Source organism: Ammospiza caudacuta, chromosome 24, assembly GCF_027887145.1.
Source record: "Ammospiza caudacuta isolate bAmmCau1 chromosome 24, bAmmCau1.pri, whole genome shotgun sequence".
NCBI lineage: Eukaryota > Metazoa > Chordata > Aves > Passeriformes > Passerellidae > Ammospiza > Ammospiza caudacuta.
In genome coordinates this window covers 5,969,105-5,995,747 of record NC_080616.1, presented here as the reverse complement: position 1 = coordinate 5,995,747, position 26,643 = coordinate 5,969,105, and the positions used below count along the sequence as shown (strand labels likewise).

At 57.9% G+C, this 26,643-nt stretch overlaps 2 protein-coding genes across 2 annotated transcripts; one reads left to right on the top strand and one right to left on the bottom strand.

Moving 5' to 3' along the window:
* The first annotated feature begins 37 nt into the window (after positions 1-37).
* On the top strand, positions 38-8,828 carry SOX13 (SRY-box transcription factor 13). Its single transcript, XM_058819552.1, has 13 exons — positions 38-242; positions 1,089-1,214; positions 1,349-1,435; positions 1,819-1,991; positions 2,618-2,686; positions 2,778-2,892; positions 3,735-3,817; positions 4,484-4,643; positions 5,879-5,988; positions 6,085-6,181; positions 6,263-6,406; positions 7,167-7,383; positions 8,368-8,828. The coding sequence occupies exons 1-13, from the start codon at positions 38-40 to the stop codon at positions 8,639-8,641; spliced, it is 1,860 nt and encodes a 619-aa protein (XP_058675535.1). The 3' UTR covers positions 8,642-8,828.
* Positions 8,829-10,770: 1,942 nt separating this feature from the next.
* On the bottom strand, positions 10,771-26,633 carry ETNK2 (ethanolamine kinase 2). Its single transcript, XM_058819484.1, is given in 9 exon segments — positions 10,771-11,810; positions 12,689-12,762; positions 13,315-13,484; positions 15,325-15,408; positions 16,552-16,694; positions 19,320-19,457; positions 20,553-20,812; positions 26,420-26,567; positions 26,569-26,633. Coding segments are annotated over 9 exon segments (1,155 nt in total). The 3' UTR covers positions 10,771-11,737.
* Positions 26,634-26,643: the final 10 nt, after the last annotated feature.

The following is a 26,643-nucleotide window of genomic DNA, read 5'->3' as shown; positions in this document are numbered from 1 at the left end:
CGTGGATGCCCATGGTGACATCCCTGCTGTCCCCAGGATGTCCGTGAGGAGCCCCGTCTCTCCACCCCCGGAGCTGGATGGAGTGGGCACCATGGTGAACTGCGCCGTCAAGACCGAGGAGAAGAAGGAGGGCAGCCCTGAAACCCCCCCGGGGGCTGCCCCCAGCGCTGACCCCCGGCCCCACGACCCCCCAGGGCCACCTCCCAGGGATGGCACCGACCCCCAGGCCCTGCCACAGGTGGGTGTGACAATTTGGTGCTGCCCCCAGCCCTGCTCCAGACCCTCCATCCCATGGAGGAGACGGTGGCTGCTCCCCTGCGTGGTTTTTCCTCATCCCGAGGAATTAACACTAAAATTTGAGGCTTTCCCAAGGTTTTTTGGCTGTTCTTTTGAGCCTAAAAACATGGAAAACTAGGAACAAGAGCTCCCAGAGTATGAAGGGTTGGTTTCTCTGAGGATTGAGCCCAAAAACCTGGAAAATTGGAACGAGAGCTCCCAGGGTGTGAAGGGTTGTTTTCCCTGAGGTTTGAGCCCAAAAACCTGGAAAATTGGGAACGAGAGCTCCCAGGGTGTGAAGGGTTGTTTTCCCTGAGGTTTGAGCCCAAAAACCTGGAAAATTTGGAACGAGAGCTCCCAGGGTGTGAAGGGTTGGTTTCTCTGAGGTTTGAGCTCCAAAATCCTGGAAAATTGGGAACGAGAGCTCCCAGGGTGTGAAGGGTTGGTTTCTCTGAGGTTTGAGCTCCAAAGTCCTGGAAAATTGGGAATGAGAGCTCAGCTTTGCCCATTGCAAACCTGGGGCTGCTCTGGGGTCATCCTTGGGCTTTGAGGGCTTCATCTTTGGTGTGGAATCCCCAACAACCCTCTCCAGGTGTTCCCCATCCCTTCAGCCTCCCTTTCCCATTGTTCTGGGGTTTTTCCCTCTCCCTGCTCTGCCCTCAGAGGGGAGAGGAGCTCAGGGGACAATTCCAGCTTTTCCATGATGCTCTCTAGATGGGACTCAGGGAACGTGCCTGCCAGAGCGTGCTCCAGCTCCCAACATCCCACCAGACGGGCATGTCCCATGCTGAGGGTGTCCCTGGGGGTGGCAGTGACATTCTGTGTCCCTCAGGAATCCCGCTCTCCCTCCGGGGACGTCCCCGAGCCCCGGCGCTCCGCCTTCGAGCCGGCCGGGAGCGGCCAGGAGAAGCTGGACTTCAACAGGAACCTGAAGGAAGGTGGGAAATGTTCCTAAGGGATTCCTTCCCTGCCTCGTGGGATTCCCCCAGAGCTGTGGGATGGATGGAGCTGTGCTGCAGAGCCTTGGGATGTGCTCATGTGGTTGTCTTCTTGTCCCTGTCCTTGTCCCCAGTGATGCCAACCATCGAGAAGCTGCTGGCCAGTGACTGGAAGGAGCGGCTGCTGGGCCGGAACGCGGCTGAATCCAAGGAAGTGAAAGGTGGGATCCACCTCCACCAAGCTCCCTCCTCCATCCCAGCTGGGAGCACCAAAGCAGGAGGGGAATGTCCGCATTTCATTGGGATTTGTCTCTTTTTTAATTTTTTTTTTTTTTTTTTTGGAGCATCTTTGCGTAGGTGGGTGGGGTTCAGCATGTAGGGATCTTTCAATTTCTCCCAAATCTGCATTCCCTGGTCAATGGTGGCTCTGCTCTGGTGGCTTTAGGACTCCTTCGCCTCACATTTCCCACCCCAAAGTCTTCAATCTCCCCGGTCATAGGAAATGGGAATTACACTCCTTAACCAAAACCACCTCCATCCCACCTTGTGCTTGACCCTCTCCCCACCCCCTGACCCACATCTACTCGGGTTTTTTCCCCCCCAGGAACGCAGGAGAGCCTGGCGGAGAAGGAGCTGCAGCTGCTGGTGATGATCAACCAGCTGTCCACGCTGCGGGACCAGCTGCTGACGGCGCACTCGGAGCAGAAGAACATGGCCACCATGCTCTTCGAGAAGCAGCAGCAGCAGATGGAGCTGGCACGGCAGCAGCAGGAGCAGGTGGGGACTGTCACCCCCACTCCAGGGTCCCTTTGGGATCAGAGTGTGGGGATCTTCCCATTCCTCCCCAGTCTGACATTCCCTGCTCGTCCAGTGGTGGCTCTGGTGGCTTTAGGACTTCTCTGCCTCGCATTTCACACCCCAAAGTCTTCAATGTCCCTTAGAGGTTAGAGGAATAGATCCCTTTGGGATCTGTTTGGGGATCTATTATGGCTTTGGGGTCTCATTTTGTGTTCCCATCCCAAAGCCCTCAGAGCTGGGAGGACCAAGGGTGGATGGAGATGGGGGTTGAGCTCCTCAAGATGAACAAACCACCCCAGGTGCCTCCTGCCTGTGCTCACCTGCTCCTTGAACACCTTGGATTTTCCTCTCCCGAGGGCAGGGGTGACACCACTGTCACACCTGGGGTGTGACACACAGAACATATGTGTCACAAGCGCTGTCACTCAGCACTTGTGTCACTCCCTCGAGGTGGCTCAGGGCAGCTCAGCCTCTCCTCCTGCCCATCCCACAGCCCTGGGGACCCCTTGCCACCCTTTTTTTGGTGGTGCTGGCCGGGTTCTGTCAGGCTGGAAGCCAGCCTAGCGCTGTCCTTGATGTCACCAACGCCACTGTCCCCTCTGCAGATCGCCAAGCAGCAGCAGCAGCTCATCCAGCAGCAGCACAAGATCAACCTCCTCCAGCAGCAGATCCAGGTAAAGGCAGGGGACACCTGTGTCCCTGTGACCGCAGCCGTGTCCTGCTGTGCCCTGCAGCGCTGATCTGGTGTCCCTGTGTCCCCTCCAGCAGGTCAACATGCCCTACGTGATGATCCCCGCCTTCACCCCCGGCCACCAGCCCCTGCCGGTGACCCCCGAGTCCCAGCTGGCGCTGCCCATCCAGCCCATCCCCTGCAAACCGGGTGAGTCGGGGCTGGCCCAGCCCTGCGGGGTGGCCTTGTCCCCCAAACGTGTCCCTGCTGTCCCCCAGCCATGTCCCCGTTGTCCCCAGCTGTGTCCCTGCTGTCCCCCAGCCACGTCCCTGTTGTCCCCCAGCCGTGTCCCTGCTGTCCCCAGCCATGTCCCCGTTGTCCCCCAGCTGTATCCCTGCTGTCCCCAGCCGTGTCCCCATTGTCCCCCAGCCATGTCCCCGTTGTCCCCCAGCCGTGTCCCTGCTGTCCCCCAGCTGTGTCCCTGCTGTCCCCAGCCATGTCCCCGTTGTCCCCCAGCTGTGTCCCTGCTGTCCCCAGCCATGTCCCTGCTGTCCCCAGCTGTGTCCCTGTTGTCCCCAGCCGTGTCCCTGCTGTCCCCAGCCGTGTCCCCGTTGTCCTCCAGCCGTGTCCCTGCTGTCCCCAGCTGTGTCCCTGCTGTCCCCAGCTGTGTCCCTGCTGTCCCCAGCCATGTCCCCGTTGTCCCCCAGCTGTGTCCCTGCTGTCCCCAGCCATGTCCCTGCTGTCCCCAGCCGTGTCCCTGCTGTCCCCAGCCGTGTCCCCGTTGTCCTCCAGCCGTGTCCCTGCTGTCCCCAGCTGTGTCCCTGCTGTCCCCAGCCGTGTCCCCGTTGTCCTCCAGCCGTGTCCCCGTTGTCCTCCAGCCGTGTCCCTGCTGTCCCCAGCTGTGTCCCTGCTGTCCCCCAGCTGTGTCCCTGCTGTCCCCCAGCCGTGTCCCTGCTGTCCCCCAGCTGTATCCCTGCTGTCCCCAGCCGTGTCCCCGTTGTCCCCCAGCCGTGTCCCTGCTGTCCCCAAGCTCTGTCCCTCTGCTCCCGCAGTGGATTACCCGGTGCAGCTCCTGCACAGCCCCCCTCCTGCCACGCTCAAGAGACCCGCGGGCCCGGGACACCTCCAGATGCAGGTACGGCCCCAGAAACCCCAAAACCCTGGTACAGCCCCCAAAACCCTGGTATAACCCAAAAAACCCTGGTGCAGCCCCTCAAAGCCCTTCTACAGCCCCCAAAACCCCTGGTACAGCCCCCAAAACCCCTGGTACAGCCCCCCAAACCCCAGTACAGCTCCAAAAACCCCAAAAAACCTGGTCCAGCCCCCAAAAACCCTGCTACAGCTCCCCAAACCTTGGTAGAGTCCCAAAACCCTGGGACAGCCCCCCAAACCCTGGTACGGCCCCCCAAAAACCCTGGTACAGCCCCCAAAAACCCCTCCAAACCCTGGTACTGCCTCAAAACCCCCCTTCAACCCCTCATACAGTCCCAAAACCCCCTCCAAACCCTGGTACAGCCCCAAAAACCCTGGTAGATCCCCAAAGACCCCAAAAACCCTGGTACACCTCCAAAAACCCCCAAAACCCTGGTACAGCCCTCAAAACCCCTCCAAACCCTGGTATAGCCCCAAAAATCCCTCCAAGCCTTGGTACAGCTCCCAAACCCCTGATACAGCCCCAAAATACCTGGTAGACCTCCAAAAACCCCAAAAATCCTGATAGAGCCCCCAAAACCCCTCCAAACTCTGCACTGGGGCTCTGGGGGCAGCTCCTCACCCCTCATCCCTCCCTCCTCCTCCTCAGGAGACCTCGCAGCCGCTGAACCTGACGGCCAAGCCCAAGGGCTCGGAGCTGCCCAGCGCCTCCAGCTCTCCCAGTTTGAAGATGAGCGGCTGCCAGGCGCTGCCACCGAGCCACGGGGCCAGCAGGGAGCTGCAGAGCAGCCCCTCCAACCTCCCGCTGGGTGGGGACACGAGGGACAACCCTGTCACGCTGCGCTGTGCCACCAATAGGGCATGGCTGGGACGGGCAGGGTGGGGTTGGGTGACCAATGGCACTGATGGGTGCCCATGGGGTGGGTTGAGTGGTCAGTGGGGTGACCAATGGCACTGACAGGGGGTGGATTGAGTGGTCAGCAGATTGACCACTGACACTGATTGGTGCCCATAAGGGTGGGCATTGTGAGTGGTCAGTGGGGTGACCAATGGCACTGAGGGGTGCCCATAAGGGTGGGCATTGTGAGTGGTCAGTGGGGTGACCAATGGCACTGATGGGTGCCCACGGTGTGGGTTGAGTGGTCAGCAGAGTAACCACTGACAGGTGCCCATAAGGGTGGGCATTGTGAGTGGTCAGTGAGGTGACCAATGGCACTGACAGGGGGTGGATTGAATGGTCAGCAGAGTGACCACTGACACTGATTGGTGCCCATAAGGGTGGGCATTGTGAGTGGTCAGTGAGGTGACCAATGGCACTGATGGGTGCCCACGGGGTGGGTTGAGTGGTCAGCAGAGTAACCACTGACAGGTGCCCATAGGGGTGGGTTGAGTGGTCAGTGGGGTGACCAATGGCACTGATGGGTGCCCATAGGGGTGGACACTGTGAGTGGTCAGTGGGGTGACCAATGGCACTGACAGGTGCCCTTAGGGGTGCTGTGAGTGGTCAGCAGAGTGAACACTGGCACTGATGGGTTCCTGTAGGGGTCAGTGCTGTGAGTGGCCATCAGGGTGGCAACTGGCACTGATGGGTGACTGTAGCGGTGGGTGTGTGAGTGGTCAGCAGAGTGACCACTGCCATTGGTGGCTGCCCATAGTGGTGGGTGTGTGAGTGGTCAGCAGAGTGACCACTGGCACTGATGGGTGTCCATAGGGGTGGGTGCTATGAGTGACCAGTGAGGTGACCACTGGCACTGACAGATGCCCATGGGGGTGGGTACGCTGGGGGTCAATGGGGTGACCGCTGGCACTGATGGGTGCCCTAAGGGGTCAGTGCTGTGAGTGGTCAGCAGGGTGGCCGCTGGCACTGATGGGTGGCCTTAGGAGTGGATTGAGTGGTCAGCAGAGTGGCCGCTGGCACTGATGAGTACCCGCAGGGGTGGGCGCTGTGAGTGGTCAGTGAGGTGACAACTGGCACTGACGGCTGGGTGCTGTGAGTGGTCAGTGAGGCGACCACTGGCACTGACGGGTGCCTGTGTCCTGCCAGGATTCCTGGGAGAGGGCGATGCCATCACCAAAGCCATCCACGACGCGCGGCAGCTGCTGCACGGCCACGGCGCCGCCATGGAGGGGTCACTGAGCAGCCCCTACCGCAAGGTGAGGGTCACTCCGTGCGGTCACCGTCCCCTCTGCCACCCCAGTGCCACAGCTGTCCCCAGGCTGGGGGTGGCTCCTGACCCCTCTGTCCTGCAGGAGCCCGTCGGGATCGACTCCTCCCCAGTGAAGGAGCGGATGGAGGAGACCCCCGGCCACCGGCTGGACGAGGCTCTGCTGAGCTGCGAGATGGACGGTGAGGGTGGCCAGAGCACGGTGGTGACCCCAGGGTGGCTCTGTCCTGTGGCTCCTGCCCTCATCCCGCGTGTCCCCGCAGGCTCCCGGCACTTCCCGGAGTCCAGGAACAACAACCACATCAAGCGGCCCATGAACGCCTTCATGGTGTGGGCCAAGGACGAGCGCAGGAAGATCCTGCAGGCCTTCCCAGACATGCACAACTCCAGCATCAGCAAGATCCTGGGTGAGATCCCAGGGCAGGAGCACCTCTGCAGCCCCTGGAGGGATGGGAATGAGGTCCTGGGACAGGGGATCCACTCTGCATCTCCATGGAGAGATGGGAATGAGATCCTGGGGCATGATCTTCTCTGCAGCCCCTGGAGGGATGGAAATGAGATCTGGGAATGGGAGATCCACTCTGCATCTCCATGGAGGGATGGGAATGAAATCCTGAGGCAGGATCCACTCTGCCACCTCTGGAGGGATGGGAATGAAATCCTGGGGCAGGGCATCCACTCTGCATCATCTGGAGGGATGGGATCAAGATGTGGGAGTGGGGGATCTCCTCTGCAGCTCCTGGAGGGACGGGAACAAGATCCTGGTGTGGGATCTCCTCTGCATCACCTGAAGGGTTTGGAAAAAGATCTTGGGACAGGGGATGTGCTCTGCATCTTCCTGGAGGGAGGGGATGAATCCAGGAGAGAAGGTCAGAGAATGAGGGAATGAATCCCTGGAAGTGCCTGGAGAAGGTCAGGGAATGAGCAGATGAATACACAAGGGAAGGTTAGGGAATGAGAAGACGAATCCCTGGAAATGCCCAGGGAAATTCAGGGAAGTTGTTCCCGATATTCCAGCAGAACGGCCCCCACCAGCACCGCTGTAAATCCAGGCGCCATTCCCACAAGCAACGCCTATAATTAACATCATTAATTAACCAACCTTGGGATGGTTGGTCTCCTCGCTCAGGCGGGCTGTGAGGATGCTCTCCTCCTTTCCCCGTGCAGGATCCCGCTGGAAATCCATGTCCAACCAGGAGAAGCAGCCCTACTACGAGGAGCAGGCGCGGCTGAGCCGGCAGCACCTGGAGAAGTACCCGGACTACAAATACAAACCGCGGCCCAAGCGCACCTGCATCGTGGAGGGCAAGCGGCTGCGCGTGGGCGAGTACAAGGCGCTGATGAGGAACCGGCGCCAGGACGCCAGGCAGGGCTACTTGATAGGGTAATTGATAAGGGGATTGATAAGGGGAGAGGTAACACGGGTTGGTAAGGGGGAATTGGTAATGGGGGATTGGTAAGGGGGGATTGATAAGTGGGGTTAATAAGGGGGGATTGGTAGAGGGGGAATTGATGAGGAACTGGTGACAGGACACCAGGCAGGGTTACTTGATAGGGTAATTGATAAGGGGATTGATAAGGGGAGAGGTAACACGGGTTGGTAATGGGGGATTGGTAAGGGGGAATTGGTAATGGGGCATTGGTAAGGGGGGATTGATAAGTGGGGTTAATAAGGGGGGATCGGTAAAGGGGGAATTGATGAGGAACTGATGACAGGACACCAGGCAGGGTTACTTGATAGGGTAATTGATACGGGGGATTGATGAAAGGGGGATTGGTAATGGGGGATTGGTAATGGGGGATTGGTAAGGGGGAAATTATGAGGAACTGGTGACAGGACACCAGGCAGGGCTACTTAATAGGGTTATTGATAAGGGGAATTGATAAAGTGGATTGATAACATGGATTGGTAATGGGGATTGGTAAAGGGGGACTGATAAAGGGAATTGATAAGGGGGAATTGGTAAAGGGGGACTGATAAAGGGAATTGATAAGGGGGAATTGGTAAAGGGGGATTGATAAGGGGTGATTGGTAATGGGAATTAGTAAGGGGGATTGATAAGGGGGGATTGATAAAAGGGGATTGATAAGGGCAGATTGGTAATGGGAATTGGTAAGGGAGGATTGATAAGGGGGAATTGATAAGGGACACCCTGTGTGCCCCACCCCATGGGCTCAGAGAGGTGGTGCTGGGGTGGAGCTCACCTGGTGACATGGGTGTGCGCCCAGCTGGTGACATGGGTGGGGCCTCACCTGGTGCCCATGGGGTTGGTGCCCACCTGCCCCGCACAGATGCCCTCCTTAGGGTGGCCAAGGGAAGCCCCCTGAGCCCTGCCTGCCCCTCTGACACCCACCCCGTGTCCCGCAGGCCGCAGGGCAGCCAGGTGCCCCCCAGCTCCTCGGACGTGCTGTACCCGCGGCCGGTGGGCGTGCAGCTGCCCCCGCCCCTCCTGGAGCATTACCTGCCCCGCGGCGTGGACCCCACCATGCCCGTCATCGTCAACACCCGCAGCCTCAAGGACGGCGACGCCGGGGATGACGGGCACTCGGTGCCCGAGGGGGACATGTACCGCTACAGCGAGGACGAGGACTCGGAGGGCGAGGACAAGAGCGACGGCGAGCTGGTGGTGCTGACGGACTGAGGGGACACAGGGGGACAGTGGCAGGGCTGGCTGACACCTCTGGCTGTGTCCTGGTGTGGTGCCACGCAGAGCTGCCCACCTATAGAAGGGTGGGAGCTGCCCACCTGGGATTTTGGGTGGCAAGGACTTGGCCTTGCTTTGGTGGCACGTGGAGCCGAGGCCAGCGAGCCTGGAGATTTGGTGACGCTGTGGCTGCTGCGCTGTCACCCCTGAGGGGACCTGAGGCTCTGGGGCTGCAGGGAACCTCCAGAGCATCTCCAGCCCTGCAGCACCTGTGGGTGAGAGAGCCTCACCTGCTGCACTGCTGGGCACGGGATGGGGACACAGGATGGGGACACAGGACAGGGACACAGGACAGGGACATGGGATGGGGACACAGGACAGGGACACGGGACGGGGACACAGGACAGGGACACAGGACAGGGACTACTGGTCCCTCCTCTATCCTGGTGTGACCTCCCCTCCGCGTTTCCCGCTCGCTCTTTGGCTCCTGCCAGCGAATTCCCACCGAGCCAATTTTAGCTCCAGCCTGGCCCCGGCTCCAGCCAAGGGCTCCTCGGGGCTCTTTGTGCTGCCGGCAGCTCTGGCCCACTTTGGGAATAAAGCAGGGGCTGTTCCTGCCCTGCCAGCCCTCCCTCGGGGGGGATGTGCCCACCTGTGCCCGGGCACCTGGCACTGCAGCCTGGGCTGCACCTGAGCCCTGAGGGGTGAGAGGGAGGGAGAGGGAATGGCTGTGAGGGAAAGGAATGATGAGAAAAATGAGCTTGGGGTGGTCAGAGCCTGCTCCGGGGGCTGGGGTGTGGCTGGGCATGGCGGTGTCCAGGTGAGCGTTCAAGGTGTCCAGGAGTGTGTGCCATGTCCAGGTGTGTGGCAGTGCCCAAGTGAGAGTTCGGGCTGTCCAGGTGGGAGTTCAAGGTGTCCAGGTGAGAGTTGGGGGTGTCCAGGTGAGTAGCAGTGTCCAGGTGTGTGTGCCATGTCCCTTTGTGCATACAGAGTGTCCAGGTGTGTGTGCCCTGTCCAGGTGTGTGGCAGTGCCTAGGGGTGTGTGTGCCATGTCCAGGTGAGTGCAGTGTCCCTCTGTGTGGCAGTGCCCAGGTGTGTTTGTGCAGTGCCCAGGTATGTGTGCCGTGTCCCTCTGTGTGCCGTGCCCAGGTGTGTAGCAGTGCCCAGGTGAGTAGCAGTGCCCAGGTGTGTGTGCCGTGCCCAGGTGTGTGTGCCCAGGTGTGTAGCAGTGCCCAGGTGTGTGTGCCGTGCCCAGGTGTGTGTGCCCAGGTGTGTAGCAGTGCCCAGGTGTGTAGCAGTGCCCAGGTGTGTGTGCCGTGCCCAGGTGTGTGTGCCCAGGTGTGTGTGCCATGCCCAGGTGTGTGTGCCGTGTCCCCCCGTGCTCAGCCGCTCTCTCCCCGGCCGTGTCCCCGCTGTCGCTCCGTGCGCGGGGCTCCGGCACCGCCGTGTGGCAGAGCCGGGAACAGCCCCGAGCCTGGGACAGCGCGGGGACAGCGACAGCGCTCGGACGGTGGCAGTGCTGGGGACAGCACAGGGACAGTGACAGTGCTGGGGACACCGCAGGGATTGTCACTGTGCTGGGGACACCGTGGCCACCTGGGCTCGAAGCTGCACAAAGCCAGCACCAGCCTCTGTCCCCTTGTCCCTCTGTCCCCGTGTCCCCAAGCCGGGCTGGGGATGCGAATCTCAGCAGCACCAGCATTCCAGTGTTGGGGACACTGCCGTGGGGACACTGCCACAGTGACACTGTTGTGGGGACATCTTTTATCCCAGGGGACATCCCGCCAGCCCCTGCCCTGCCCAGCCAGCCCCTCCCAGCTCCCCTGCCCTTTGTCAGTGCTTTATTTATTCCCAACTCCCTGGGGAGGGACAGGGCTCCCTGGGGATGGAAAGGGGTCCCCGGGGATGGGGAGGGGTCCCCGGGGATGGGGAGGGGTCCCAGCTCCAGAGCTGGGCCAGGCTGTGCTGCAGAGGGACTGGAAGCGGATGTGTCCCCTCCCCACAGCTGCAGCTCTTCCTGTGTCTCTCTTCCATTTCTTTTTCTTTTTATTTTGTCGTTTTGTTTTGTTCTGTTTTTTAAAAGATTGTAAATATAGATAGAGCTTTATTTTGTTAATAAGACGACGAGTAACTTAACCTGTATATTTCACATCCCTGTTTACAATCGTTCCTTCCCCTGGCCCTTGGCACAATAAAAGTGACTTTTTTGGAGCAGAGAGTGGGGGGCCTGGGTTGGATGGGGACATCTCGGGGTACAGAAGGGACCGGAGCACCCCCAGAGCCCCCAGATCCACCAGCCCCAAATTGCAGCTACCACTGAAACAAACACGGATGTGCCAGCAGCCCTGGGGCCATCTGGGGGACATGCCTGTGCCCAGAGAAGGGACAGTCACCTTGTCCCCACAGCCAGGGGTGACACAGGGCCCTGATTGCTGCCAGGAGCTGGATGGGTGGGGACAGGCAGGACAGACCCTCCTGGATGTCCCCAGAAGACCTTGAAGGCAGAGATGAGGGTAGAGGGGAAGCCACCAAGCCAAGGGGACAGTGGGGACAGGCAGGGGCAGCTGTGGGGACACCCAGTGCCCACCAGCAGCACCCCACTGGTGCCAGGGCCTCACGGCTGGCACTGCCCCTTTGCCAGCAGCTGCCACCCCAAAGGGACAAAGGTCCTGTCCCTGGGGCCAGCAGGGACCTGGGACAGCGCTGCTTTGGGGGTGGCACCCATCAGGGCAGGAGGGGACAGCCAAAGTGACCAAAGTGGGGCAGCTCTGGGGTGACCCCGTGTCCCCCTCAGGGCCAGAGCAGGGGAAGGGGCAGTGCCAGGCAGCAGCAGCAGCAGCAGTGCCAGCGGGCACGGACCTGCCGGGCACCGGGGCCGAGCGGGGCTCGGCGTTAAGGCGGTGGTGAGGCGTCCTGGCATGGGCTGGGGCCTCGCCAGGGCCCTGGTCCTCTCCAGCATCTCGTGGTCCACTCTTGGGGGTGGCCAGGCTCTCCTGGCACTGGGGTGGCCGGGCAGGGCTCCTCGTGTCCCCCTGGGCAAAGGGGTGAAGGGGGCGCGAGGGCACGGCCAGGACAGGAGAGCTCGGGGTGCCCCTACTTGGGGAGCTGCAGGGCTGTGACCACCGGCTTCATCTTGAAGTACTGTTTGAACCTCAACTTTGCATATCTGCAAAGAGAGAGAGAGGAGGGGTGGCTATGAGACACTTGTGTGTTCTGGGATGGCCAGGATCTTCCCCAGGCACCATCGGGATCTTCCCCAGGATCCTCCCCAGGGACCTCCAGGATCCTTGGGATCTTCCCCAGGATCCTCCCCAGAGAATACCAGGATCTTCCCTGAGATCCTCACTGGGATCTTCCCCAGAGACCACCAGAATCCTCCCCAGAGACTGCCAGGATCTTCCCTGGGATCCTCCCCAAGGACTACTGGGATCCTCCCCAGGATCCTTGGGATCTTCCCTGGGATCCTCCCCAGGGATTACCAGGATCTTGTCTGGGATCCTCCCCAAGATTCTCCCCAGGGACCACTGGGATCCTCCCAAGGATCCTCCTCAGACACCATTGGGATCTTCCCCAGGATCCTCCCCAAGGATTACCAGGATCTTCCCCAGGATCCTTCCCATGGATTACCAGGATCCTCCCTGGGATCCTCCTTGGGATCTTCCCCAGGGACCACTAGGATCCTCCCTGGGGACTGCCAGGATCCTCCCTGGGATCCTCCACAGGGATTACCAGGATCTTCCCCAGGATCCTCCCCAGGGACCACTGGGATTCTCCCAAGGATCCTCCCCAGACACCATCGGGATCTTCCCCAGGAAACTCCCCAGGGACAGACGAGATCCTCCCCAGGAAAAGACAGGATTCTCCCTGGGATCCTCCCCAGGGACCACCAGGATCTTCCCTGGGATCTTCCCCAGGATCCTCCCCAGGGATCGCCAGGATTCTCCCCAGGAATTGCCAAGATCCTCCCCAGGGATCCTCCCCAGGACCCTCCCCGGGCTCTTCCCTCTCCGCCCATTTCCCTGGGGGCAGCCCGTGCACACTCACCGTAAGAAATTAAAGTCTATGGTGGAATATTTATCCTGGATCAGCCCCCAGCAGGCCCAGAAGAAATGGGACGCCTGCAAGGGACAGAGCAAGGGTCAGGGGACAGCCATGGGGACAGAAACAGCCGTGCCCCAATCCCCAGGGCTGTGACAGGGACAGGACATGGACCCACATGGGGTTTTTGTGGCTCCAGAGGCTGCTCCTGGCTGGAGCTGGAACAAGAGATGGCAGAGGGAGGGTGCTGAACATGGGATGCCACCCCTGTGCTGCCCTCCTGGGAAAACAGAGAATATTTCACCCGAAATTTCCAGAAAATCGGCTGGAACCGCCCCTGGCAGTCAGCAAAGAGGATTTCCTCACTCCAGCCGTGCCTGACCCCTCTGAAGGGCTGCCCAAGGCCACCCTGTCGGGCACAGCTGTCCTCAACACACCCCGTGACCTTGCCCAGGGGCTCGGTGTCCCTGAGGCACCGCCAGGCCCTTTGGCACAGCCTGTCCCCCATGTCCCCAAGCCCTCAAGCTGGCACCAGCCGGAAGGACAAGAGCAGAGGAGAACTCCCTCACTCCCAAATCCCCTGGGCTGTGTTTTCACACAAGGAGGATGGCTCCTTCCTCCTCCTCACTCACCAAGGAGAACTTGTTCACTTGCACGTAGAGGGTCTCCAGCTCCTCCTGGGACACCTGGCTGTCACCTGGGTGGCCCTGGGTGAGCTCCTTGTAGGCCTGCAGGTAGGAGTGCAGCCACTGCAGCTGCGTCTCCCTGCTGGGGTAGAGGCCATAATCCACCTCCTTCACACCTGGGGGGACACGGGGGGACAGGGAGGGATTGGGGTCTCCATGGTAAAGCGAGGAGAGCACAAGCCCAGCCAGGCACAAACCCAGGATCAGCTGCTGGCCCTTGGGGTGAGGAGCCAGGATTGGCACCCCAGGGGCATTCGGGTGCCCAAGAGCAGCAGAGACCCCGCTGTGACCATGGGCAGCCCCATTTCCTGCTGAAGGATTTGGGGTGTGGCTCCCTCCTCCATCCCCAGCGATGGGGAGACCCCATTTCCCACCCCAAGACTGAGATAAAACTCTCTCCTCCATCCTAGTAATGGGGACACCCCATTTCCCAATATGGGACTGGGAATTCCCAGTAACAGGTACACCCCATTTCCCAGTATGGAACTGGGAATAAAACTCCCTTCTCCACCCCCGGTAACAGGGACACCCCATTTCCCAGTATGAGACATGGAATTCCCAGTAACAGGGACACCCTATTTCCCAGTATGGGACTGGGAATAACTCCCTCCTCCATTCCAGTAACAGGGACACTCCATTTCCCAGTATGGGACATGGAATTCCCAGTAAAAGGGGACACCCCATCTCCCAGTATGGGACTGGGAATTCCCAGTAATAGGAATGACCAATTTCCCAGTATGGGACACGGAATTCTCAGTGACAGGGACACCCCATTTCCCAGTATGGCACTGGGGACAACTCCCTGTCCATCCCAGGGCTGGGGACCCCCCATTTCCCAATATGGGAGATGGAATTCCCAGTAATAGGAACACTCAATTTCCCAGTATGGGACATGGAATTCCCAGTAAATAGTAACACCCCATTTCCCAGTACGGGACATGGAATTCCCAGTGACAGGACCACCCCATTTCCCAGTATGGCACTGGGGACAACTCCCTGTCCATCCCAGCAATGGGGACAACCCGAGCCGAGGATGGGGGGACTTTGGAGGCCCCCAGGTGTTCCCCAGGGATGAAGAGACCCCATTTCCCATCCCGAGACTGGGATAAAACTCTCTCGTCCATCCCAATAACAGGAACTCCCCATTTCCCAGTAATAGGAACACTCAATTTCCCAGTATGGGACATGGAATTCCCAGTAATAGGAACGCCCCATTTCCCAGTATGGGACTGGGAATAAAACTCGCTTCTCCACCTCCAGTGACAGGACCACCCCATTTCCCAGTACGGCACTGGGGATAACTCCCTGTGCATCCCAGCAATGGGGACACCCCGAGCCGAGGATGGGGGGACTTTGGAGGCCCCCAGGTGTTCCCCAGGGATGAAGAGACCCCATTTCCCATCCCGAGACTGGGATAAAACTCTCTCGTCCATCCCAATAACAGGAACTCCCCATTTCCCAGTAATAGGAACACTCAATTTCCCAGTATGGGACATGGAATTCCCAGTAATAGGAACGCCCCATTTCCCAGTATGGGACTGGGAATTAAACTCGCTTCTCCACCTCCAGTGACAGGGACACCCCATTTCCCAGTACGGCACTGGGGATAACTCCCTGTCCATCCCCAGTGGACAATGGGGACACCCCGAGCCGAGGATGGGGGGACTTTGGGGGCCCCCAGGTGTTCCCCAGGGATGAAGAGACCCCATTTCCCATCCCGAGACTGGGATAAAACTCTCTCGTCCATCCCAATAACAGGAACTCCCCATTTCCCAGTAATAGGAACGCCCCATTTCCCAGTATGGGACTGGGAATTAAACTCGCTTCTCCACCTCCAGTGACAGGGACACCCCATTTCCCAGTACGGCACTGGGGATAACTCCCTGTGCATCCCAGCAATGGGGACACCCTGGGCCGGGGATGGGGGGACTTTGGGGACCCCCAGGCGCTCCCCACCTGCGAACTCGTTGAAGTGGTTGCCGATGTCGAAGGCCTGGTAGTTGTACCCTGTGTACTCGTAGTCGATGAAGCGCACGCGCTCTGCGGGGACAAAAACGGTCAGCGCTGGGGACGGAGGGGGTGACAGCACGGGGATAAAATGGTTCCAAAGTCATCATCATCAATATCCCCTGGGATATTCAGGGGAGTTGGAGAGAAAGGTTGGGCCTGGTAGGCCCTGGGAAAATGTTGGGTTTTACTGGATCGTGTGAAACTGCACCCATATAATAATTTAATTAAAATTATAAATGAAATGATTATATTATATGATAAATTATACATTATAAATATAATATATATAATTATATTTATAAATATAATATAAACATATTCATATTTTAATTATATTTTATTATATCATCACATTTATAAATTTATTATATTTATATATTATAATATTTATAGATATTACAACATAATATTTAAAAATATAAATACATTTATATTATATTTTCATTACATTATCATATTTATAAATTTATTCTATTTATATCTATTATGATATTAATAGATATTATAACAACACATTTAAATAAATATGACTATATTTATAGTATATTTTCATTATGTTATCATATTATAAACTTATTATAGTTATGTTTATTACAATATTTATAAATATTATAACATCATATTAAAATAAATACAAATATATTTATATTATGTTTTCATTATATTGTCATATTTATAAAGTTATTATATTTATGCTCATTATATTTATAAATATTATAATATTGGTCATATTTATCATATAAATATGAGAAATTATCTGATTGTTAAATGCAATGGTTGATTGGTATTTAGATATAATTATAGTTAAATTCAAGGATTGATTGGTAATTAGATATAATTATTGTTTAATTGTAACAAGAATCGTGAGAAACGATGTTTGGGGGGGTTTGATGGAAATTACAAAAATCCACGCCTGGATGAAATCAATGTATACAATCGAACAATATAAATTTAATAATTAATATGTAGTTACATAATGATAAGGGTATAAAAATGTGTTCATCTTGAACCCGTGTCAGAGTCAGATTTGGGTCTGTACCCCTGACACCCAGAGCTCTTCAATAAAAGCACCTGGATAGGATCATTCTGTGACTGCTGACAGCGACAGCCCCAGTGACACCCCCAGTGACAGCCCCAGTGACACCCCCAGTGACACCCCCGAGGGGCACCGACCTCGTGTCCTGTCTAGGATGATGTTCTTGCACAGGAGGTCGTTGTGGCACAGCACCACGGGGGACCCGAGCTGCGACAGCGTCTGCTCCATCCAGGCCAGCTCCTGCTCCAGCGCCTCGGGGCTGGGCACGTCCCACGGGAGGCTGCCCGAGGGGACAAAAGGGACACAAGGGACAGGGTGGCATCGCTGCTGCTCTCATGGGGGACAAAAGGGGCAGGGTGGCATCGCTGATGTTCTCATGGGGGACAAAAGGGGCAGGGTGGCATCGTCGCTGCTCTCGGGGAAGGAGACAAAAGGGACAGGGTGGCATCGTTGATGCTCTTGGGGAAGGGGACAAAAGGGACAGGGTGGCATCGCTGATGCTCTTGGGGAAGGGGACAAAAGGGACAGGGTGGCATCGCTGATGCTCTCGGGGAAGGGGACAAAAGGGACAGGGTGGCATCGCTGATGCTCTAGGGGAAGGGGACAAAAGGGACAGGGTGGCATCGCTGCTGCTCTCATGGGGGACAAAAGGGACAGGGTGGCATTGCTGATGCTCTCGTGGGGGACAAAAGGGACAGGGTGGCATCGCTGCTGCTCTCATGGGGGACAAAAGGGACAGGGTGGCATTGCTGCTGCTCTCGTGGGGGACAAAAGGGACAGGGTGGCATCGCTGATGCTCTCATGGGGGACAAAAGGGACAGGGTGGCATCGCTGATGTTCTCGGGGAAGGGGACAAAAGGGACAGGGTGGCATCGTTGATGCTCTTGGGGAAGGGGACAAAAGGGACAGGGTGGCATCGCTGCTGCTCTCATGGGGGACAAAAGGGACAGGGTGGCATCGTTGATGCTCTTGGGGAAGGGGACAAAAGGGACAGGGTGGCATTGCTGCTGCTCTCATGGGGGACAAAAGGGTCAGGGTGGCATTGCTGATGCTCTTGGGGAAGGGGACAAAAGGGACAGGGTGGCATCGCTGCTGCTCTCATGGGGGACAAAAGGGACAGGGTGGCATTGCTGCTGCTCTCATGGGGGACAAAAGGGTCAGGGTGGCATTGCTGCTGCTCTCATGGGGGACAAAAGGGTCAGGGTGGCATTGCTGATGCTCTCGTGGGGGACAAAAGGGACAGGGTGACATCGCTGCTGCTCTTGGGGGGACACAAGGGACAGGGTGGCATCACTGATGCTCTCGGGGAAGGGGACAAAAGGGACAGGGTGACATCGCTGATGCTCTTGGGGAAGGGGACAAAAGGGACAGGGTGGCATCGCTGCTGCTCTCATGGGCGACAAAAGGGACAGGGTGGCATTGCTGCTGCTCTCATGGGGGACAAAAGGGTCAGGGTGGCATTGCTGATGCTCTCGTGGGGGACAAAAGGGACAGGGTGGCATCGCTGATGCTCTCATGGGGGACAAAAGGGACAGGGTGGCATCGCTGATGCTCTAGGGGAAGGGGACAAAAGGGACAGGGTGGCATCGCTGCTGCTCTCATGGGGGACAAAAGGGTCAGGGTGGCATTGCTGATGCTCTCGTGGGGGACAAAAGGGTCAGGGTGGCATCGCTGATGCTCTCGGGGAAGGGGACAAAAGGAACAGGGTGGCATCGCTGCTGCTCTTGGGGAAGCCACTCTGGGGCTCAGGGGTGGCGTTTCCCCAGTTTCCAGAGCTTCCCTGGAGGCTCAAGGGCAGAATTTCCCCACTTCCAGAATTTCCCCAACTTCCAGCACTTCCCTTGGGGCTCAGGGGCAGAATTGAGTTTCTCTGACTTCCAGCATTTCCCTGACGGCTCAGGGGCAGAATTTCCCCAAATTTCAGAGTTTCCTTGGGGCTCAGAGGCAGAATTGCTCTTCCTTGACTTCCAAAGCTTCCCTTGGGGCTCAGGAGCAGAATTTCCCCAACTTCCAGCACCTCCCTGGGGTCACAGCAGGAAAATTTTCCCAGCCTGACTTCCACTGCTTCCCTGGGGGCTCAGAGGCAGAATTTCCCTCTCTTGCCTTACAAACGACCCCACTAATGACACAGAGAGGCGCTAACCAGGCCGTTTTTGGGGAGGGGACCAGGTTTGGCACCCAGCCACCCACCCCACCTCATCCTCAGCGCATCCCTTATCCCCAAAACCCCCACGCCCACTCCCCAAACCCACCCAGCGCTGGCTCCCCGAGCACCCGGGGTTGTTTTGGACTCTGGTAACCTCAGGAGAGGTTCCAAGAAGAGAGCTCGTTAATGATTGCCCAATTGGCCTCGAGGAAGGCGCAGGGCGGGTAAAGTCTGCCCGTGGCCCGGCGGGTGCTGAGAAAAGCCCGGCTGGTTCCTGACGCGGGTTAATCATTGCCCTGCCCAGGGTTCGTTCACCTCCTGCTCCTCTTGGGGCTGCCCAAATCCTTCCCAGACACCCCAATTCTCACCTGCCCGGCCAAAACAGCCGCCCCAAAAAGCGGGATGGGGTGGCTGGAAGTGGGAATTGTGCGGTTTAATTTTTAGAGTTAATTGGCAGCTCAGCAGGGATTGAACTTGGGTTTGTTCTCCAGGGAGGAGGAGGAGGATTGTTCCAGCAATGGGAGGCTGTGTGTCCATCTGGATCTTGCACAGACACATCCAGAGCTCCAAAAAAGCTCAAATCCCACCCAAACCAGCAGCAAGAAGGGGTTGGAGCTGCTCCAGCGGCTGTGAGAGGAATCCAACCCCAAATCCAGCCCTAAATCCCCACAGAGGCTTTACCTGGGAACCTCGGCCCCAGAGGGTGGGCAGGGGGTGCCCGCGGCAGAGCCTGGCTCTGTGGGATCCCTCTGCCTTTACCTGGCGTTGGATACCTTTGGGCCGAGCTCTGTCTTCACCAGGCTGAGGTATTTGTGCAGCTTCTGCCACAGGATGGGCCTGGGGAGGCTCCCGTTGGCGTGGATGGCGTGGACTCGGGCCATCTCCCGCGCCACCAGCCTGGCATGGGGCACAGGGGAAGGGTGAGGGGTGACCCCAAATCCTCAAAATGCCCCCTGCAAAATCCCCTGAAGAGATCTGGGGGTGCCTTTAGGGGGTTCCCTGAAAATCCTGCTTAAAACGCAGGGTTGGCACAGGTGAGCCCTCGTTCCATGTCAGGGATCGGCCTCTGGAGCATTTCAGAGTTGTCATTTTCAGGGTAAATTCAGCCCTAAACTCTGCTTCCTGAGGAATTCCAAATTCCCAGGAAACTTTAATTCCATCTTCCCAGGAAGCCTTAATTCCAGATTCCTGGGAAACCTTAATTCCAACTTCCCAGGAAACCTTAATTCCAGCTTCTCGGGAAATTTTAATTCCAGCTTCCCGGGAAACTTTAATTCCAGCTTCCTAGGAAACCTTAATTACAGCTTCCTAGAAAATTTTAATTACAGTTTCCCAGGAAACCTGAATTCCAACTTTCCAGGAAACTTTGATTCCAAATTCCCAAGAAACCTTAATTCCAGCTTCCCAGAGAACCTAAATTACAGTTTCCCAGGAAACTTTAATTCCAACTTCATAGGAAACCTTAATTCCAGATTCCCAGGAAACTTTAATTCCAACTTCATAGGAAACCTTAATTCCAGATTCCCAGGAAACTTTAATTCCAGATTCCCAGAGAACCTTAATTCCAGTTTCCCAGAAAAACTTGATTCCAACTTCCCAGGAAACTTTAATTCCAACTTCCCGGGAAAATTTGATTCCAATATCCCAGGAAACCTTAATTCCAACTTCCCAGCAAACTTTAATTCCAGCTTCCCAGAGAACCTAAATTCCAGATTCCCAGGAAACCATAATTCCAGCTTCCCAGGAAAGTTGGAATCAGGTTTTTGGCTTCACCAAAACCTGATAAAAATCAGAAATTTGGTAATTTTGACACCTCTGTCTGCAGTTCCACCCATTCACCCCGCGACCCCCATTTACCCCAGGACTGGGCACACCAGTGCCCCCCACCCATGGCAGCCAGGGCAGAGCTGCAAACACAGAACAAACCCCCAGAAAATTGGGGAAAAAAAATGAGGGAGAACCCCCCAGATCCTCCCAGGATGTCCCACCCACCTGAAGACGTGAGGATCCCTCACATGGTCCGGTCCCAGCGCGATTCCCGGCAGGAATTGGTAACAGAGCCCGTTCTGGAAGGCGCAATAGAGGTCGGGGGCGCATCCGTGGGCTCGGAGCACCTGGAAGTTCCTCAGCTCCGTCTCCCTGTCCACCAGCAGCTCGGTTTTCCTGCCGTACACCCGCACCAGCAGCGCGTCCCCCATGCCCTCGTCCGTGTAGCAGGCCACCAGCTTGTTGGTGATGCCGTCAGTGAAGAGCTGCGTGGGGACAGACACAGCCAGGGGCGACACCTGGGTGAGGCTGGGAATAGGGGAACCCCGTGTCTGCTTCCCACCCGGTGGGAAAACCTCGTGGAAATGGCAAAAATGAGGAAAAGGAGCGAGGCAGAACGGCCAGGAAAGCTCCTGGGGGAGTGAGATGAGTTTGGGAGGGCTGAGGCTCAGGGTTCTGCTGGTAGAAGGTGAAAATTCTCTTATTTTTCACCTGGAATGGCTCGGCAACACCTCTGCATGCAGAAGGGGTGGTTTGGGTGGAAATGCTGTCATTTTTCACCTAGAACAGCTCAGGGATATCTCAGGAACACCTCTGCGTGCAGAAGGGGTGGTTTGGGTGGAAATCCTGTTATTTTTCACCTGGAACAGCTCAGGAACAGCTCAGGAAGAGCTCTGCAGGCAGAGGTGGCAGTTTGGGTAAAAATTCTGTTATTTTTCACCTGGAACATCTCAGGAACACCTCTGCAGGCAGAACGGGTGGTTTGGGTGGAAATCCTGCTAATTTCACCTAGAACAGCTCAGGGATATCTCAGGAACAGCTCTGCAGGCAGAAGGGGTGGTTTGGATGAAAATCTTGCTAATTTCACCTAGAACAGCTCAGGAACAGGTCTGCATGGAGAGGTGGTGGTTTGGGTGAAAATCCTGCTAATTTCACCTGGAACAGCTCAGGGATATCTCAGAAACAGCTCTGAATGCAGAGGTGGTGGTTTGGGTAAAAATCCTGCTAATTTCACTTAGAACAGCTCAGGAACAGCTCAGGAACAGGTCTGCAGGCAGAGGTGGTGGTTTGGGTGAAAATCCTGTCATTTTTCACCTGGAACGGCTCGGGGATATCTCAGGAACAGCTCAGGCCAGATGTGCCACCAGCACGCTTGGCACGGGAGCAGCCCCGGGAACGTCTCCCCGCGGGGGAGGAGAAAAATCAGCGTCAATTGGCACGAAATTAAAAAAAAACACCACAAAACCCACCTAATAAATAAATAAACCACCCAACGAGGCTGAAAACAAGGCCAGGGCAAACACCACCCCCCGTGCCCTCCTCCGGCCCTCCCCGCGGGCCGGGGCGCTGATAGGCGGGGATGTCGCTGCTGGGGACATCTCGTGTCACCGCGCTGATGGCTCCTCGCAGATGGAAAGGGAGTTTTGTTCTCCCCGAGCTGCGCCTTGGCCGCCTGCCCGCGCACATGCCGGGGCTGCTGCCGCTCCGAGCCGGGCTCCGAGCCCCATCCCGCCGGGATTTTGGGCACCTCCGGGGCACCCGAGGGGATTTAGGGACCTGTCACCCTACAGAAAACCCCTGTTCCGTTTTCTCCATGCCAGTTTTGGGGTGCTGCGGCTCCCCCTGGACAGGATTCCTTCATCCCGCTGGGATTTTGGGCATCTCTGAGGCACTGAGGGGATTTAGGGACCTGTCACTCCATGGGAAATCACCCCCATTGTCCCCCGTGCCAGCTCCAAACTGGGCATTCTGGGGTGCTGCAGGTCCCCATGGGAATGATTCCTTCATCCCACTGGGATTTTGGGCACTCCCAGGGCACTGAGGGGGTTTAGGGCTTTGTCATCCCACAGAAATTCCCTGCCCCACTGCCCCCCACACCGTGGGATGTTCAGCTCCAAGCTGGGCACTCCGTGCCTCCCCTAGAAATGATTCCCTCATCCCACTGGGGATTTCAGCACCTCTGGGGCACTGAGAGGATTTAGGGCTCTGTCACCCCACAAGAAACCCCTGTCCCATTGCCCCCAGAGTGCCAGCTCCAAACTGGGCACTCTGGGGTGCTGTGGCTCCCCCTGGGAACGATTCCCTCATCCTGCTGGGATTTTGGGCACTTCCAGGGCACTGAGGGGGTTTAGGGCTTTGTCATCCCACAGAAATTCCCTGCCCCACTGCCCCCCACACCGTGGGATGTTCAGCTCCAAGCTGGGCACTCCGTGCCTCCCCTAGAAATGATTCCCTCATCCCACTGGGGATTTCAGCACCTCTGGGGCACTGAGAGGATTTAGGGCTCTGTCACCCCACAAGAAACCCCTGTCCCATTGCCCCCCAGAGTGCCAGCTCCAAAGTGGGCACTCTGGGGTGCTGTGGCTCCCCATGGGAATGATTCCCTCATCCTGCTGGGACTTTGGGCATTTCCGGGGCACTGAGGGGGTTTAGGGCTCTGCCACCCCACAGGAATTCCTTGCCCCATTGTCCCCCACACCGTGGGATGTTCAGCTCCAAGCTGGGCACTCCGTGCCTCCCCTAGAAATGATTCCCTCATCCCACTGATATTTCAGCACCTCTGGGGCACTGAGAGGATTATTGGGGCTCTGTCACCCCACAAGAAACCCCTGTCCCATTGCCCCCAGAGTGCCAGCTCCAAACTGGGCACTCTGGGGTGCTGTGGCTCCCCATGGGAACGATTCCCTCACTCCTGTGGGATGGAGGAGCTGGAGCAGGAGGGGGTTTAGGGCTCCTGCTCCGGCAGCCGTGCAGCTCAGGGATGGGACGGATAATTTTAGACATCCCACTCAGCAACCCACGCTCCCCTATAGGGTTCCTATATATAGGGCTCCCCAGCAGCCTCCCAGGGGAGACTCCAGGCACTGGAATGAGAACCCTCCAAGCCAGACAGGGCTGACACCCCCATTCCACAGCTGGATTTGGGGTGAGCAGGGCGAGGTTGCTGCCCCATCCTCAGGGTTGCTGCCCCTCAGCTGCAGCAGAGCCTTCTCAAGCTGCTTTTCCCCGAGCTGATAATCTGGGTTCACCCTGGGGCTCAGCTCTTTCCTCCTCTTGTCCTGCCAGGCCCCAGAGGTTGGAAATTCAGGCAGCAGAGGTGTCACATCCTGTCCGTGCAGGTGTCACCACGGGCCACATGTGGGTCAGCCGCAGGTGAGCGGCTCCACACGGAGTGAAATCCTCGGCGCTGCTTTGTTTTGCTGCCCCACAGCTCGGGCAGCCCTTTCCAGCAGCTTTAATGGGATTATTGAGCCTTATCCCCCCTGGATTCCAGGCCACAGACTCTGGAGATGCCACGTGGCTCTGGGTGACCTGCAGGGACTCGCTGGGTTTGGGGGTGGCTCCCAAGGGTGGCAGTGGCTGTCTGGGTGCTGTTCCCTGTGGATCCAGGCTGCAGCCACCCCAAATCCTTCCCTCCTGCAGCCGGGTGGCAGCAGGGACAGAGGGGAGGAGTGACACTCCGTGAACTTTGCAGGGATTAAACGCAAAGCGAGTGCTGTGCCAAAGCGCTGGGGTGAGGCAGCAAAATCCGACTGCTGGTGCTGCACCTGCCAGGAGAATCCCTCAGCATTCCCAAAACATCCCCGTGCTGCTCCCTCAGCTCCCCCAGCCCGGGCTGGCCACCAGCAGGGCAGCTTGTGGGCAAATCTGGGCTAAAAACATCCAACCCTGCAGGGCAACCTCGCACAGCTTTGGCTCCGCGGTGCTGCCGCTGTTATCTCTGGTTAAGGGATGGATGGACGGACGGACGGATGGATGGATGGATGGATGAGGAACGGACGGAGGGATGGATGGATGGAGGGATGGAATTCATGGATGGATGGATGGATGATGGATTAAGGGATGGATGGAGGGATGGAATTCATGGATGGATGGAGGGATGGATGGATGGATGGATGGATGGATGGATGGATGGATGGATGGATGGATGGATGGATGGAATTCATGGATGGAATCCATGGATGGAGGGATGGATGGAATCCATGGACAGAATCCATGGATGGATGGATGGAATCCATAAATGGATGAAGGGATGGATGGAGGGATGGAATCCATGGATGGAAGGATGGAATCCATGGATGGATGGATGGTGGATAGATGGATGATGGATAGAATCCATGGATGGATGAATGGAATCCATGGATGGACAGAGGAGTTTGTGCTTCCCTGGGAGCGTGGGGCCCGACTCAGCCTCACGGACACTCCTCAGGGATGAGGAGCAGGAGCTCTGGGAAGCGAGCACAACCAGGAGCTCACAGCAGGGCAGCCCGAGCTCCCAGATCCTTCCTGCCGCCTTCCTGAGCCCCGGGAGATTTTCCCGAGCCACCGGCACAGCCTGGTACAGCCCTGCGAGGTGCTGGGAACGGGGCAGCGCTCCAGGGCACCGGGAATGGGATCGCTAATGGGAACCAGCTGAGGCCCCCGGCCCGCTCCATCCCATCCCGAGTGAGGGGAAACGCGGGAGGAGGGAAACGCAACGGGAGGGTTTTCCCTCAACTCCTGAGTGTTTTTCTTTCTTTTTTTTTAAATTAAAAACACTCCCGCACACCCGAGCTGGTGTGGAACACTGACCCCTGCGGAGCCTGGGTACCGCAGCGCCGGGGTCCCTCCACAACCACGGAGCTCTGAGAGCAGAGCGAGACATTTCCTGCCCCGGCAAACTCCAACTCCCAGCTTCCTGCCCGCTGCCATCTGCCCTTTCAGACGGCTTTTCCTGCAGCTTCTTGTATTTCATTACACTTGGCTATTAATACATTTTTAATGACGGGAAGCGTGCGCCTTCCGAGGGGACGCTGCCTCACGTGCAGAGGTTTAAGGGCACGCAGTGCCAGCCCCTGCACGCTCCGGTGCCCAGCGCCAGGGCACAGCCGAGGGCACCGGCGCCACCAGCCTGTGTCACTCCAGCGATTCCCACGCCAGCCCAGCTCTCCCAGCACAGCCCTGGCAGCCCCGCACAGCCGAGCCCTGTCCCGGACTGGTGTCCAGCTCCCACCCGAAGCGGGGCTCAGCCCACGCAGCCCGGGAAATGTGGGAACCAACAAATATCCCAAACAAGAGCAGCTCCCGGGCGCGGCTTGGGGACACTTTTGCAGCCACAGCCACCGCTCGGTGACAACCCAGGGGGTCCCTAAACCTCGTGGAGGGGGGGGTGCGATGGGGGTGTCGTGCCTTTGCACAGCAGATGAACCCCCGGTTATTCTCTGGGCGCAGAGGGGAGACTCAGGGGTGGGGGTACGGGGTGTCACATCCTCTGGGGCAGGTCCTACAGCCCCCCATGGTGAACCCCACAGCACCCAAGAGAAAACCCCTTGGGTGAGCCCACATTCCCCCTCGAACAGATCCGGGAGCCCCCCGGGTTAAACCCCACAGTGCCCCTGTAGCCCCCAGGCTGAGCCCCACAACCCCCCTAGAACAGACCCATAGCGCCCAGGCTGAGCCCCACAGCCCCCCTAGGACAGACCCCATAGCGCCCAGGCTGAGCCGCACAACCCGCCTAGAACAGACCCCATAACGCCCAGGCTGAGCCCCACAGCCCCCCTAGAACAGACCCCATAACGCCCAGGCTGAGCCCCACAGCTCCCCTAGAACAGACCCCATAGCGCCCAGGCTGAGCCCCACAGCCCCCCTAGGACAGACCCCATAGCGCCCAGGCTGAGCCCCACAGCTCCCCTAGAACAGACCCCATAGCGCCCAGGCTGAGCCCCACAGCCCCCCTGGAGCTGCCCGCACTCCCCTTTGGGATGAGCACCGCGCTCAGACAGACCCTATAACCCCACAGCCGCCCCCCAGCCGGGCTCCGCAGCCCCACCGAGCGATCCCCGGTGAAAGCGGCCGCCGGTTCTCGGTGTGCCGGCTCTGGGTCCCCGCCGTACCTTGGTCTTCACCGTGGCCGGGTCCCAGGCGGGTCTGAGGCGCCGCACGATCCGCAGCGCCCCGGGCAGCACGTCCCCCTCGTCCACAGCAATGGCGAGGTGTGGCACGGCGGGGGTCGCGCCGCCGCCCCCCCCGCTCCGGCCGCGGGCAGTCGGGGCAGCGGGCGGGCGGTGCGGCCATGGCCAGCTCCGCGCTGCCGGAGCCGCGGCCCATGTGCCGGGGG